This window comes from Seriola aureovittata, chromosome 6 (genome assembly GCF_021018895.1).
Source record: "Seriola aureovittata isolate HTS-2021-v1 ecotype China chromosome 6, ASM2101889v1, whole genome shotgun sequence".
Classification (NCBI taxonomy): Eukaryota; Metazoa; Chordata; class Actinopteri; order Carangiformes; family Carangidae; genus Seriola; species Seriola aureovittata.
Window position 1 is genome coordinate 13,405,205 of NC_079369.1, and position 12,541 is coordinate 13,417,745.

The following is a 12,541-nucleotide window of genomic DNA, read 5'->3' on the forward strand; positions in this document are numbered from 1 at the left end:
AGTCAATGTGAAATGCATGTGTAGCGTACTATTTGTATCAAGTCAAGTGCCATGTATCTGTATCACTAATCCCACCTTTCCGTCTTCTCCTTTAGGTCCATAGACTGTAAAACCCAATTAGAGCCATTGAATAAGAACTTGGAAGCGAATACCAAAGTTGAGCCAGAGTCTGCCCTAGCATCTCAAGTAAGTGCTCAGTATGACAGGAGCAAGCAGTAATCATCATTATTGTATGTACTGTGTACACTTGAAATCAACATCCTTTTGAAATGGAAAAGCTTCAAACTTCACAAACATATTGTTCTGACAGATGATGGTTAAGCCTTCATAATAATTTCATGAAACGAAGTATTTAACTTGTGTATTTAGCAACTGCATGCTAATGCATGATAATGTAGCTCTAATATTAAAGTTTGTATCTAATAAGACACCCTCAGGGTTTTCCCTTGGTTTCTGAAGGGCTTAGGCGCAGATAGGTAAAACAAGGCTTATAGTGCATGGATTTGAACTGCACTCATTCTCCCATAGCCATTTGACTATTTAACAGCACTTGGAAATTTACCAAAATTTGTATTCAGTCGGACGTCTGTAGGCTGGTCACCTTCTGAGTGGGTGTAGTCACTAGCCAGCTGACTGAGTAACTGTAGCAAGTTGATTCCCGTCTCACTCTCATTCCTCTCTCAGAATCATTTTCTCTGGCAGTTAGCATTTTTCAGACTGCCTTCATAAACTCATCATCTGTGACAGCTGTAATTTCTGGCTGTTGGACAGATTTTCTCCCTGGGTTATTTCTGCGGTAAAGATGTTGTGGGACTCTATCAACCTCCTGCAGGTTAGGGCTGACTAACTCTAGACGGACTTGAAACGTCTCACTAGCCTAGCAATATTAAGCCTGCCAAAACTCATACTGCAACACTCTTGTAACACATACTGTCGCCATTCAAAAAGAATGTCTGATGTAATTTTTCAAACCTTATTTCCAGAAAAAAAACATCATATTATATTCGGGCCAATAAGGTATCCTCTCAGGGTGAAAGAGAAATATCTTTTACTAACATAACTTCAGTCGGCTTAGGCCCCTTGCAAAAATGCTTAGGCGCTGCACCTAAGTCTTGCAATGACAGGGAAAACCCTGACCCTGTTGTGTGATTGTTTACCCATCATTTTGTCCTAACACCTACAATTCTTCCATTTCAGCTCAACAGGCAGTATATTAGTGGAAGACATGTAAGCCTCCCTATGCATCCTTTCATATAATATTGAAAGACTTTTACATTTGCACCGGGAAAACAGCATCACAAAATTTGACTTAAAAAAGACCAAATACAGGTGATTGTATTACAGCCAAAACAGCACCTTTGAGGAAATCTAGATATACTGTTGGCCCTGAGATTGTTTCTTTGTGGTGCTACGAGGTCCAAATGTCAAGCGCTTTCCTCCTGAGTTGATGTCTCTGTGTAGGCCTGCATAAGGGGTCTTGTTTCCAGACGCCATTATTAGATTAATAGTCTATGAATTATTCAGCAGCCTTACTCTGAGCCCATTAGTGTTGATCTCACCAAGCCAGCTAAGCATACATCACCTTTTCAGCGCTCTGATAAATAATAGATTTAGGATTAAAGATAGCTATCCAAGATGGAGGGAAGTTATTGGCAAACAAACACGCTAAAGTTGTTTCGCTCAGGAGTTACATAGTAGCTCAATGACAGGGATACTGTAAAGAGTGGTTTTAGTTTCCTACTTGGCCGGTACCCCACACAAACAAAAAAACGCATGCAAAGAAGGGAAACGTGTGTTGCATGAGATTTACATACACACATTTATAAAACACAATTAAATGGCTCAAAAAATTTGAGCTTCAAGGAAAAATCCACCCTCAGATTTTTGTGTTAGACATTAAAAGCTTGAAATGCCCAGCACACTACAGGAGTGATGAAGTGTTTATTGTTACATGAGCAGGGAAGTTCCTTCTTGATCTTGTGCTCATTCTGTGACATGGTAATCTCATCTAAAGGTCTACTTCTTCTGAAGGTCCACATATTTGTCTTCAATGGTGAAGTGAAGGGAACCAGTGGAAACGGAACCGTGTATAATTTTTAGCAAATCCAATCGACTGTTCACTAAACCCCTCCTCTTAACAGCCAATCATAGCTTACCTAAGATAGCGTTACATTTGCCAGGCACATTTTGTACCGTTAAAAGTGAAACCATGCTGTCTGAAATATGAACCAATAGGTAAAATAAGCAACTACCGAGAAAAATAATAGTCTGATTGTACATTTTATCTTATCATAGGACCAACTGGCTCTACACTTTACTACAATACTGTGTCTTTATTTCCATGTCTTATACCTACATGGATCACCAACTGCACTGCATTCTGGTCTATTGAGTCTTGTTTTGGCCATGGGATTCTGGCAGAGTGAGAAAGAGAGGCACGCTAAATTTCTTCCTGTATTTTAGTGAAAATGAAAAGTTGTGAGTCTGGCATCAGAGCCTAACATTAACTGTTGATATTTGCCTGTAATTAGTTGAAAGATTTTCTGGTATTGAACTATAGCTGGACTGGAAATCTCTTGCCACGTTTCAGCTGGAATTCAAATAAATTAATAAATCCAGAAAGTGCAACAAAACAGTGTTTTATAAATGGTGTTAATGTTTTTGGGTGGATTTTTCCTTTAAAAACACTGCTACAGTATACTGCAGTTTCTTCACACAGCAGAGATTGTCTTTTAACACTGCATGCATTTTGATCTTGTAAATAAAAATGTGGTTATCTGCAATAAATGGATGAGGCAATTTCTTCTGAGTCAATTAATACTGAGATTAAGTAACCTCAATTAATCTTGCATAATAGCAGTCTGAAGAGATGGGAATTGTTACAGGTCCTGGCTGACCTGAGGGAAGCCACTGACTCAGCACACAAGGAGCAGTCGATTCCCCGGTCTCTGTAATAGATTTGCTATCCCTGGGATACATACAGTCATTGTTATTTACTGTAAATCTAGTGTCATATCACATGTGAGCATGAAAGGGCATCTCAAAATCATTCACCTCTCGCAGTTAAATGTGTAGGTGTAAGCCACACCGCACTCGCATAGTGCAAAGACCATGTGTGTGTAATTGGTCGATTTTCATTTTCGCAGCAGAGCGAGGTTTCATATTCAAGTTTGTAACAGAGAGAGGGAGGGGGGTGGGGTTGGGTGTGGGGATGCTGACAGTAAGGATTCAGCTGGCCTTCCTAAGCATGTCAGAGGCTTTGTCGAGGCAGGGATATTTACTCGTCCCTGAGAAAGCAGAGACGGCTGACCCTGCACACTCTCCTTGCCTGTCTCTCCCTCTGGCTGATCGCGTATGTATGTTGTGGAAGTGTGATGTGTTGTGCAAGGGTGTGTGCGCGTGGGTGTCTGTGATGTGCGCCGAGTGCCTGTATATTTAATGGATTTTGATGTGCATAAATGTATATATTATGAAATGTGTGTGTGTGTGTGTGTGTGTGTGTGTGTGTGTGTGTGTGTGTGTGTGTGTGTGTGTGTGTGTGTGTCAGGCTCGACTAACGAAGGAGCAGCGGTGGGGCAGCGCCCTCCTGTCCAGACACCAGTCCCTGGAGGAGGAGTTTGAGCGAGCCAAGGCTGCTGTTGAGGTAAGCAGAGTGCTGCTTAGTACACCTTATATCTATCACCTGTCATCAAAGAGCCATCTCCACCGCTGACTTTTAATAAGACTTAACAGGGGAGAGCAAACAGCATAACTTGGGTTTCAAACAGCAGAACCTCTGGGTTTTCAGAGGATGTATCAGGTTAGAGAGATTGCTTACAACAGATGACTGGGATCCAAGCCTTTTCATCCAAGAAAAAGTGCAGTCCAGGTTTTATTTTTGTAGCTTTGCTCATTGGTTCTATTGGATGTGATAACATTGTAGTCACCAAAGTATTGAGAACTTGTAATAACTGATTGTTGGAAATTGTAGGAACTGATGGCTCAGAGGTACAAAAAAAACCAGTGTGACCAGTGTTATTAGTTTTGACAAAGCAAAGTCTTCTATAGCTTACTCTGACTTTTGTTCAAGCAAGATATGAATTTCTTTATGTTGGTCATGAAAAATTCACAGAAACAGATTAGTGATATAGCATTTATTTTGCCTCATCTTAATCAGTAAATGGCATATTTTCCTGAATAGAAAGTGGTGTATCTCCAACTCTGCCACTTGCCCCCCACTTTATGAGAAAAATATTAAAATCAAATCCTTGTAGAAATATCTAAATAAAGAGATGAAAAAAAGAGACATTTCTCTGAACTTTATTCCAGAAAACTTTCTTCAATATCACATTCCCACCATTGCCCATGTAGCCTCATAAATCGCTCCTGCAATTGAAATATCTACCTGAAGCCCTGTGAAGCTGATTTCCATTTGACTCCTTCAGCCCTTTTTTATCTCTCTGTCAAATGATCACTATTGTGCTTCTCACAATGTATTCGAGCCTGTGGTGCTAGCTGACAGTTTAATAGTCTATGTTAAATTCACATACTCAAGTTCACAGGGTGTTTGACCCAGAAAAATATGCACGACTCTCAGCTGGCTAACAATAGGAAGGTAAATAGGTCAGTCATTTTACGGCCAGACATATCAGATATCACAGGGGATGGCAAAGTCACAGTAATTAGATATGGCTTCAGTCATTATAGGACTGTGTATCAAGGCACTGCTTAGTTGAGTTGTCAGGTATGCCTCACGTTCTTGTGACTTCAGGCTCATGATAGAAGTCAATGACAAATTACGTGACAACGTCCTAAACCTCTGAGGAACAATACTCTTGTGTTTGAAGCTCAAAGCACTTTCCTCACCTTTCACACTTCAGTCTCATTGTGCATTGCGTTACTATGTGATCCAGCCAAACTTAGATGAGTTGCTTTTCTCTTTTGCAATGGGTCTGGACACTTTCATAGGCTCTCTCTTAGCTGAAGATATTTTCGAAAAGTTACATCACACTGGCCAAACAGCAACTACCTGAGTGACTAAAAACAGAGTTTCTGTATTGGACAGGAGTTTAAATAACAGACATGGCCAGGAAATCTTGCTTTTTACTTTCAATAAAACCACTCTACCATTCAAAGGACATGTCCCTTCCTGGGAAATGGGAGTGAACCCTTCACTTTTGAGTTAACTTCAGCTTTACTGAGGTCTACAGTCGACTTTTGCACACTGAGCTATGTGTAATGGCCAATAAATAATAGAGCAGGGACAGCAGGACGGGGAGAAAGTGAGAGGAGTAGCTGCAGAGGAGTGGACCAACCCACTTGGGGATCCCTCTCAAACTTTGTGATGATGTCAAGCCGTAAGCTGCATCCTCCCAAAGAACTGCACAGTTTGTGTACACTCACGTCAACTGGAGGGCAGGTAAGTGATGAGATTCTGAGATGCTCCTGGACAAGCGTCAGAGCATGGAGCATCGATTGGTAACAGTATCTCGCAGCTTCGATCGAGCAGCCTGAGTGCTGGCCTCCACTCTAGAGGAGCTCTGATGCAAGTGGTCAGCCATTTCGGCCTCAACTGCCGATATCAAAGCCCACAATCAGATAACTTCCATTTAAGTAGCTGTGCATATGCATGCTCTTTCATACTTATAAAGGCATGGAGGTAGAGACAGCTCAGAAGGCAGAGAGAACATTAAATTTGCACATCGCCTTTCTGCCAATTCATTCAATTGATGTAAAAAAAATTAGGGCCCTCAGAGGGAGCAGACAAGGAATTAGGCTCCCAAATATAATCCATTTTACAAAGCTGACACTGATGAGAATCTGTAGGTTTTATGATTTTACACATAAAAAAAACCTTAAAAAGGAGAGAATAAAATGGCAGCGACCCAAGAGAAGGAGAACGGCTTTGAATTCATTTACAAAGAGCCTGATAGAGAGATATTTTCTGAGTAGTTAAGTGACAATCCATGTCACATGAGGACAGCATCAATTACTCTGAGCTGACGACAGTTTAATAGAACCACTGGAACAGCTGCAGGGTAAATTGTTACTTAAGGGTACTGTGTTTTGACTGTGGGGCATGAGAACGCAGCTCCACAGTGGTGATAAAGATGAGCTGAAGGTGTGGCCTCTTGTTTCATTAAAACAGTAGCAGGACAGCTTCATTTGCATCTTCATCTTGCAGAATACTGGTCTGAGGCGGTCTTGGTTTAGTGAGAGTTTGCAGAGCCAGTGCAGTTGCCTAGAAGTTAGAGAGGGAGGCTTGTGACCGAAAGGTCAGTGGTTTTAATCCACAGATCTGCTGGGAAAATGCGGATGGGGAAAGTCAATGAGTAATGCTTTCACCTCCCTCAACAACTTCCATCAGTGTGCCCTCAAGCAGACCACTCGGCAGCAGACTTTTCCAGTGGAGCTGCAAAATTTCAGCATGTTTATAAGAGTGCAGAAGGCCCCGACCAACAACCATGCAGGCAACCGAATCTCCCACAACATTGTGTTTAGAAAATTTGTCTAATTTACTGTGTCTGTCTGCTGCTGGTGCTTAGCAGGTAGTGTACAGTGGGTTTTTAAAACCCTTTTGCTGAAAATAGCTGCCTGCTGCAGCTGAAAACTATGCTATGAGAGCAGGGAGAGTGAACCAAAACAGTAAAGATAATCCTCATAGGTTCCTCACTATGACCAACCCCTTTCACATTGTCACATTATTTTTACACATTCATTGTAATTGAAAACATTATTTAAGTATATAAATTACAGCTGCTTTAAATATTGAAAATGTCATTGGTGACTTGAAGCACGAGAACTTTCCTCCGACTATCTTTCATTTACATTTATCAGGTTTCTGTTGGTTATCACACCTGTCAGTCAATTACCATGGTTACCCAATTACGTTATGTACACCTAGCAGTTTGTCCCTGCCCACTGGCGTAACTTCTCTCAGTCATAGAGAAACAGGAGAAGCAGAGATTGGAACTTTTTCTGTGTCGTACGATTGCAGCTGCAGGTTGTGTAAAATACAGGGTTTCTGTTAATGATAAATTGTGCTAGCTTACTGTTGATGTTAGCTCTATTGAATCCTGTAATGTTAGCTGTTAATGTTGCTAGCACTGTCTAGTTCATTCTTGTGAGGTTGTTGTAGTCCCACTGAGTTCTGTGGAAGCTTTTAAACATATCTACTGCAATACATCCATGCATGTGCAGTTGATATTTGAAACCAGGAAGAGTGAGATTTCCTATTTTGTACATTCTCATCCTGTATTAGCAGTACCTTAATTTAGATGTGAGAGAATCTAGAATGGTTTGCATATCAATTTGTATACAGTATGTACGCAATTATGTGTGTAATATATCCAGATTCCTCAATGTTTATCATTTCATTTTACAATCGCCCACTAATGCATTATAGAAATCACTAGTGGGGTGTGTGTGGACTTACTGTATGGTGGTGAAGAAGTTAGACCATAAAGTTCTGAACTTCAACTTCATCTCTGTCTCTTACTGGACATGCTGCGGTGTGTTTGAAGTCTGTAATCAGCTATACTTATAGTAAAAGTTGAAGGCTACATTAGCCAACCATTCATACAGGTGAAAACACAAACTTTCCATGGGCAGGACACAAGACGCCATCGACAGTCTCTGGTGTCAAAGTCCTGCCACTCATATAAGAACAGACTGGGAAAAACGTTTGCATGAACATAATCCAGCATTTACATTTCCCTCAAAAGATATTTGGCGTGAGCAATTTAATAATAAAACTTTAATCCAAATGTAATATGTAGGAGACAGGTTTGCTGCAGGTGAATGCTGATAAGAATATGTGAAAGCTCTTTTAATTTAACACAATCAATTACCAGGTAAAAACACATGTCAGAACATTATACATGTGTCATTAATGCACACTTCAGTGCAAATTTTGTGGTTATCAACTGCACAAGAGTGCAAGTGATGTCCTGGCCACAGTAGCTCTAATGTGTTGTTATCTCAGACATCCATATAGGGGGTAATTGCATTGCCTGCCAAAATGCATTCGTAGCACTTGTCCACTGAAATGTATTTTATTCTTCTCTGAGTGACATTATCAGGACTCCAGCTTCCTATTTTTGTCTCACTGACCAAGGACTTGGCCCGCACAGCAGAGCAGTGGTTGGCTCATTAACATCAAAAGGCCAAGCCAGCCATGCTCTAGAGATGAGGGAGCCTTTTTTTCTGGAGGCCGTTCTGTGTCACTGGTAAATAATGAGACTTTTTGTAATGTAAGCCCCCTGGGCAAAGTGGATAAGTAACCCCTATTCATGTGCTTGGTTTCCTCCAAAGGCTGCATCTCAAGTTAACACACCTCACACTGACATAAACAGATAAGGTTAGAGTCCACCTGAGAAGAGCTCACACAAATATAGAAATTGTGTTTGATGCTCAACCCAAGTCAAGTCACTAGCATTCATATAGCCCAAAATCATACACACTAAATCTTTATAAGGTAAAGTCAATCATTCAATGAATGATCAAACATGTAACATACAAATTTTAATACTGTCAACATTTAATTTCTTCCTACAATATCTGATTCTGGCAACTTAACAGATGCAGTTTTCAAATTCCAGGGTTTTAAAATCTTGCTTAAGCAACAAATTGATGCAAATTCAAAAATCCTTAACAATTTACCATTTCAAACAAAGAGGAGCTGTATTCATTTATGGGGCATTAACAATATTCATTCCAGCAGTTCAAACACTGAGTAAGCGGCTCATAAGAAATTAGTCACTTTACTTGCCTGAAATAGCCTGTTTAATGGTTGCCAAACGCATCAAAGCCCATACACCTACATTTCCCTTTATACCTTTATTCATGTGCAAAATGGTCTACAGATTTTCAAAACAGGAAATCATTTGTTCATCATAAATCTAGGCAGGGTTGTGGTACATATTTGTGCTATATACACATAAAATAAAACACAGGATAAAGCTTGAGTTGCAGTTTAAATATTGTTTGCTTGGGAGCAACTGAATATGTTTCTTCATATGGATGAACTGGCACAAACAGATTTTCTGAGTGCTGTTGATTATTATTAATTCTTTGTTAAGGCTATATGTCTATTTTTAGGCTGTGATATTAGCTTTAGGGACAGCGAATAGAGTAATACTGTTTTTGAGAACTGAAGTTAGCTTTGTTTTCCCAATCAGGACATATTTTACTATCACTGTTAAATCAAGACTAAGGCAAAAATACGGTAGCTTTTCTTTTTTCTTTCTTTTATACTAGCATCCATTTCTATGTTTAAGCTGACCTAGTATGAATTATCAAGTTCTACAAATTACATTTCTGCAGAATACATTTATTTTCACTGTACTGTTTATAAATAACCTCAGTTCAGCTGACTCAGAAACACTAATTGGATTCTGGAGGCAAATTATAAATATACTTTTTCTGAATAGGGTGACAACAACAGCCATGGGTATGTGTAACCTATGTAAGTGCTGCAATGATTATCAACATTGTAAATAATGTATTCATGAAGTAACTAATGAATCCCCACCTCACCTCCAACCCCCAGTTTATTTCCAAGAAGCGGTGACACGTTTGGTGGCAGGAAGCTCTCTGGATTCAATCCATTTCACGTAACACTTCATCAGAGCAGCTGAAATTAGAATCACAGCTACGGGTTCACTCCACTGATACACAGGATATAAATTACCTCGCTGTATCTTTGTCTTGTTCCACATAATTAAACTGCCAATGCCAGTGTTGAAAAACGCCCTTCACAGCGTTATAAAGAATTATGACTAGATTTCTTGTAAATTAAAAACTCGTCCGCAATTTTTCGTCACCTGTGGTGCAGCTAAGGGGCAGGCAAGTTATACACCAAAAGGGATTTCAGAGAGCAAACAATTGACTTGTCTATAAGACGCAAATAAAGAGATGATGGACGAGGTCACAGTGCAAATACAGGCATGTGTACAGCATGGTGAGAACAAGGGCTGTAGCATGAGAACCAGTCGCATGCAGAGGAAGCTGAAGACTGGTCACAACACTTTTCATGACACTTTTTGCCGCATTATAAATGAACAATGGTGGAAAGTAACTGCGTACATTTACTCAAGTGTTGTACTGACAGTAAATACACGTTTGTGTAGTTGTACTTTACTCAGGGATTTCTATTTAATGTTACTACTTACTTCTACTCCATTTTAAAAAAGGAAACATTGTACTCTACTAAATTTATTTTTTATCTAACTATATTAGGTGACTGATGACCTACATACACATCATTATCAAATATGTATCTAAATAAATAATTACAAAATGAACTTCTAATAGGGCCCCATCAAGAGCACTGGCGCCGTTTCTATATGTAAACACTTCTCACTCTAAATCCAAATTCTTATGACAACTATGGATTTTCCAGCGACACCACTATCCATATATTTTCTCCACCTCAGGAGATCTGATAGTGCACTTCCTGACAGAGCCAACAGTGGAGACTCACCTTCAGGCAATTTGTGTGGGAGTCAGCAGCCTGCAATTACCTGCCATCTCTCACCATCAGGGGCCACACTATGGCCTCCATGTCAATCACAAGCTTCTATGTGAAAATTAGAATCCCTTTGAAACACAGACACACACACACACACACACACACACACACACACACACACACACACACACACACACACACACACACACACACACACACACACACAGAACATCTTTCTGACCCTGCTCCCCTCTGCAGTGTCACTACGCACAAACAGACACACACACACAGGACACAACATGCTTACTGTACACAGTGCTGTCATGTAGGCTACTCATAAGCTTCTGGCTATAGAGGACTGAAGAAGTCACAGGAGGTTCTGCTCTGCTTGACATTATACTTTCCAGTTTGCTGTGCTTCTAACAGGAAGACAGCCAAGAATCATGGACTCAACTGGGAAAAAAAACTCCACTGTGGCAACTGGACAGAGACAAGTTTTACAAGCAAAACAGGCATGATGTTAACTGCGACTGTAGTAATGCTGTACACTAGGCGCAAAGGCACTGCTCAGGATGAACTGTGTGTAAATTTTTTAACACCATAGGCAGAAATGAAGAGGACAGAAAAAGGAGCTGTATCTCTCAACACGTCATGCAGCTGTGAATCCAAGACTTCAATCTCCAGCCCAAGATAACTCAGGAAAGATTCCACTCTGAATTATTACAGAAATGCACTGCAGCATATGTACAAGTCCGTACAGCAGTAATAATAATCATCTTTTGTAGCAGGGAAATAAATCAGTATCTCAGTAAAATCTTTGTGTGGACAGAAAGCTTTAAATGATACCTTGGTTTAAAAAAAAAAAAAAAAAAAAAAAAAAAAACATCTCCCTGGAGAATTTCTAACTGCTGTCTGTTGCAGTTCACATGATTAGACAATAAACAAGCATCTGCTGTCTGGTGGCTGAAAATCATGGTGGACTGAAACTCATGCAAAACATCAACAGCATTGTTTTTACAGACTGACTTCATTATAAAACAAACAAGACTAAAAGCCTACAGCCATGCTAAAGGCATCATGAGATTGTGTAGACACAGAGATGCTTTTAGCAAGCCGACATCAGCTTGCTGACATGCTAAAAATTACACTGCTGACATTAAAAAGGTGTAAAGTTGTTAATGTTCACATTCTTCACCACCTAAGTATATTGTGTTAGCATGCTAACATTTCATAATTACCACTTAAGACAAAAGTTTGACCTTATGGTGGCACTAAAAGTCAGGAGATCAAAGTGATTACAGTTCATCCTATATGGACACATTTCATGGAAATCCATCCAATAGTTAGTCTGGACACAAGTGGTGAACTAATCGACTGACATTGCCATCCCTAGTGCCACACTATTAGCCTGGCCAAAATGCACCTCTAATACATCACATATGTGTTTATCCACTGCACCACATATCAGATTATGCAAATTAGTAGTGTTTCAGTGGATTTAATTAAAAAATTTCAAAGTTATGAATAAAAAAGTAAGCTAATCATTTACTGTGAAAGAGCCACGATATGGAGCTTTAAATCACCTCTGAAATAAACAGATAAGCAATGCAGACATGCAAAAACAGGAGAGATACTGTGAGGTCCTATTTCATAGTTTTAGTTGAATCCCTTGATGCAGCTCTTTGAACACACTGAAGCTGTTTCAACTCCTTTTTGCGCAGGCAGTTAAACAGTGTGTTGCACTAGTCAAAGTGAGAAAAGAGAACGGCACATATAATCCTCTCAGTATCACTGAAATTCATGATGGATCTAGTTTTAGCAGTGCTCCTGAGATGGAAAAACCATGGCTGAACAGGCTTTTAGCGTCTCTTTCAAAACGACTTTACAGCCTGAGTCTCATCAGACTCAAACAGACTGGATATGTGTTGTGCTAACTAACAGACTGAATCTGCCTATAAAAAAAAAAAACAAAAAAAAAAAACAAGGACTTTTGTTGTATCTGAATGGAAAAATACTGAGTACAATAATTCAATACTTAATGTCACACATGGTTTATACTATTTGAAAAATATGCAAACAGGAAAATTGATA

The 12,541-nt window shown here is 39.7% G+C and overlaps 1 protein-coding gene across 4 annotated transcripts in view; it reads left to right on the forward strand.

Annotated features, from left to right (window-relative positions):
- pex5la (peroxisomal biogenesis factor 5-like a) overlaps positions 1–12,541 on the forward strand; it is a 93,789-nt gene that overhangs the window by 61,498 nt on the left and 19,750 nt on the right. For 3 of the 4 annotated variants that reach the window (XM_056377980.1, XM_056377981.1, XM_056377983.1), the window contains 3 exons: positions 96–186; positions 1,198–1,227; positions 3,548–3,643. In XM_056377980.1, the coding sequence (XP_056233955.1) occupies positions 96–186; positions 1,198–1,227; positions 3,548–3,643 (217 nt within the window). The remainder of the gene's footprint in view (positions 1–95; positions 187–1,197; positions 1,228–3,547; positions 3,644–12,541) is intronic. The other variant, XM_056377982.1, reaches the window with a different exon arrangement.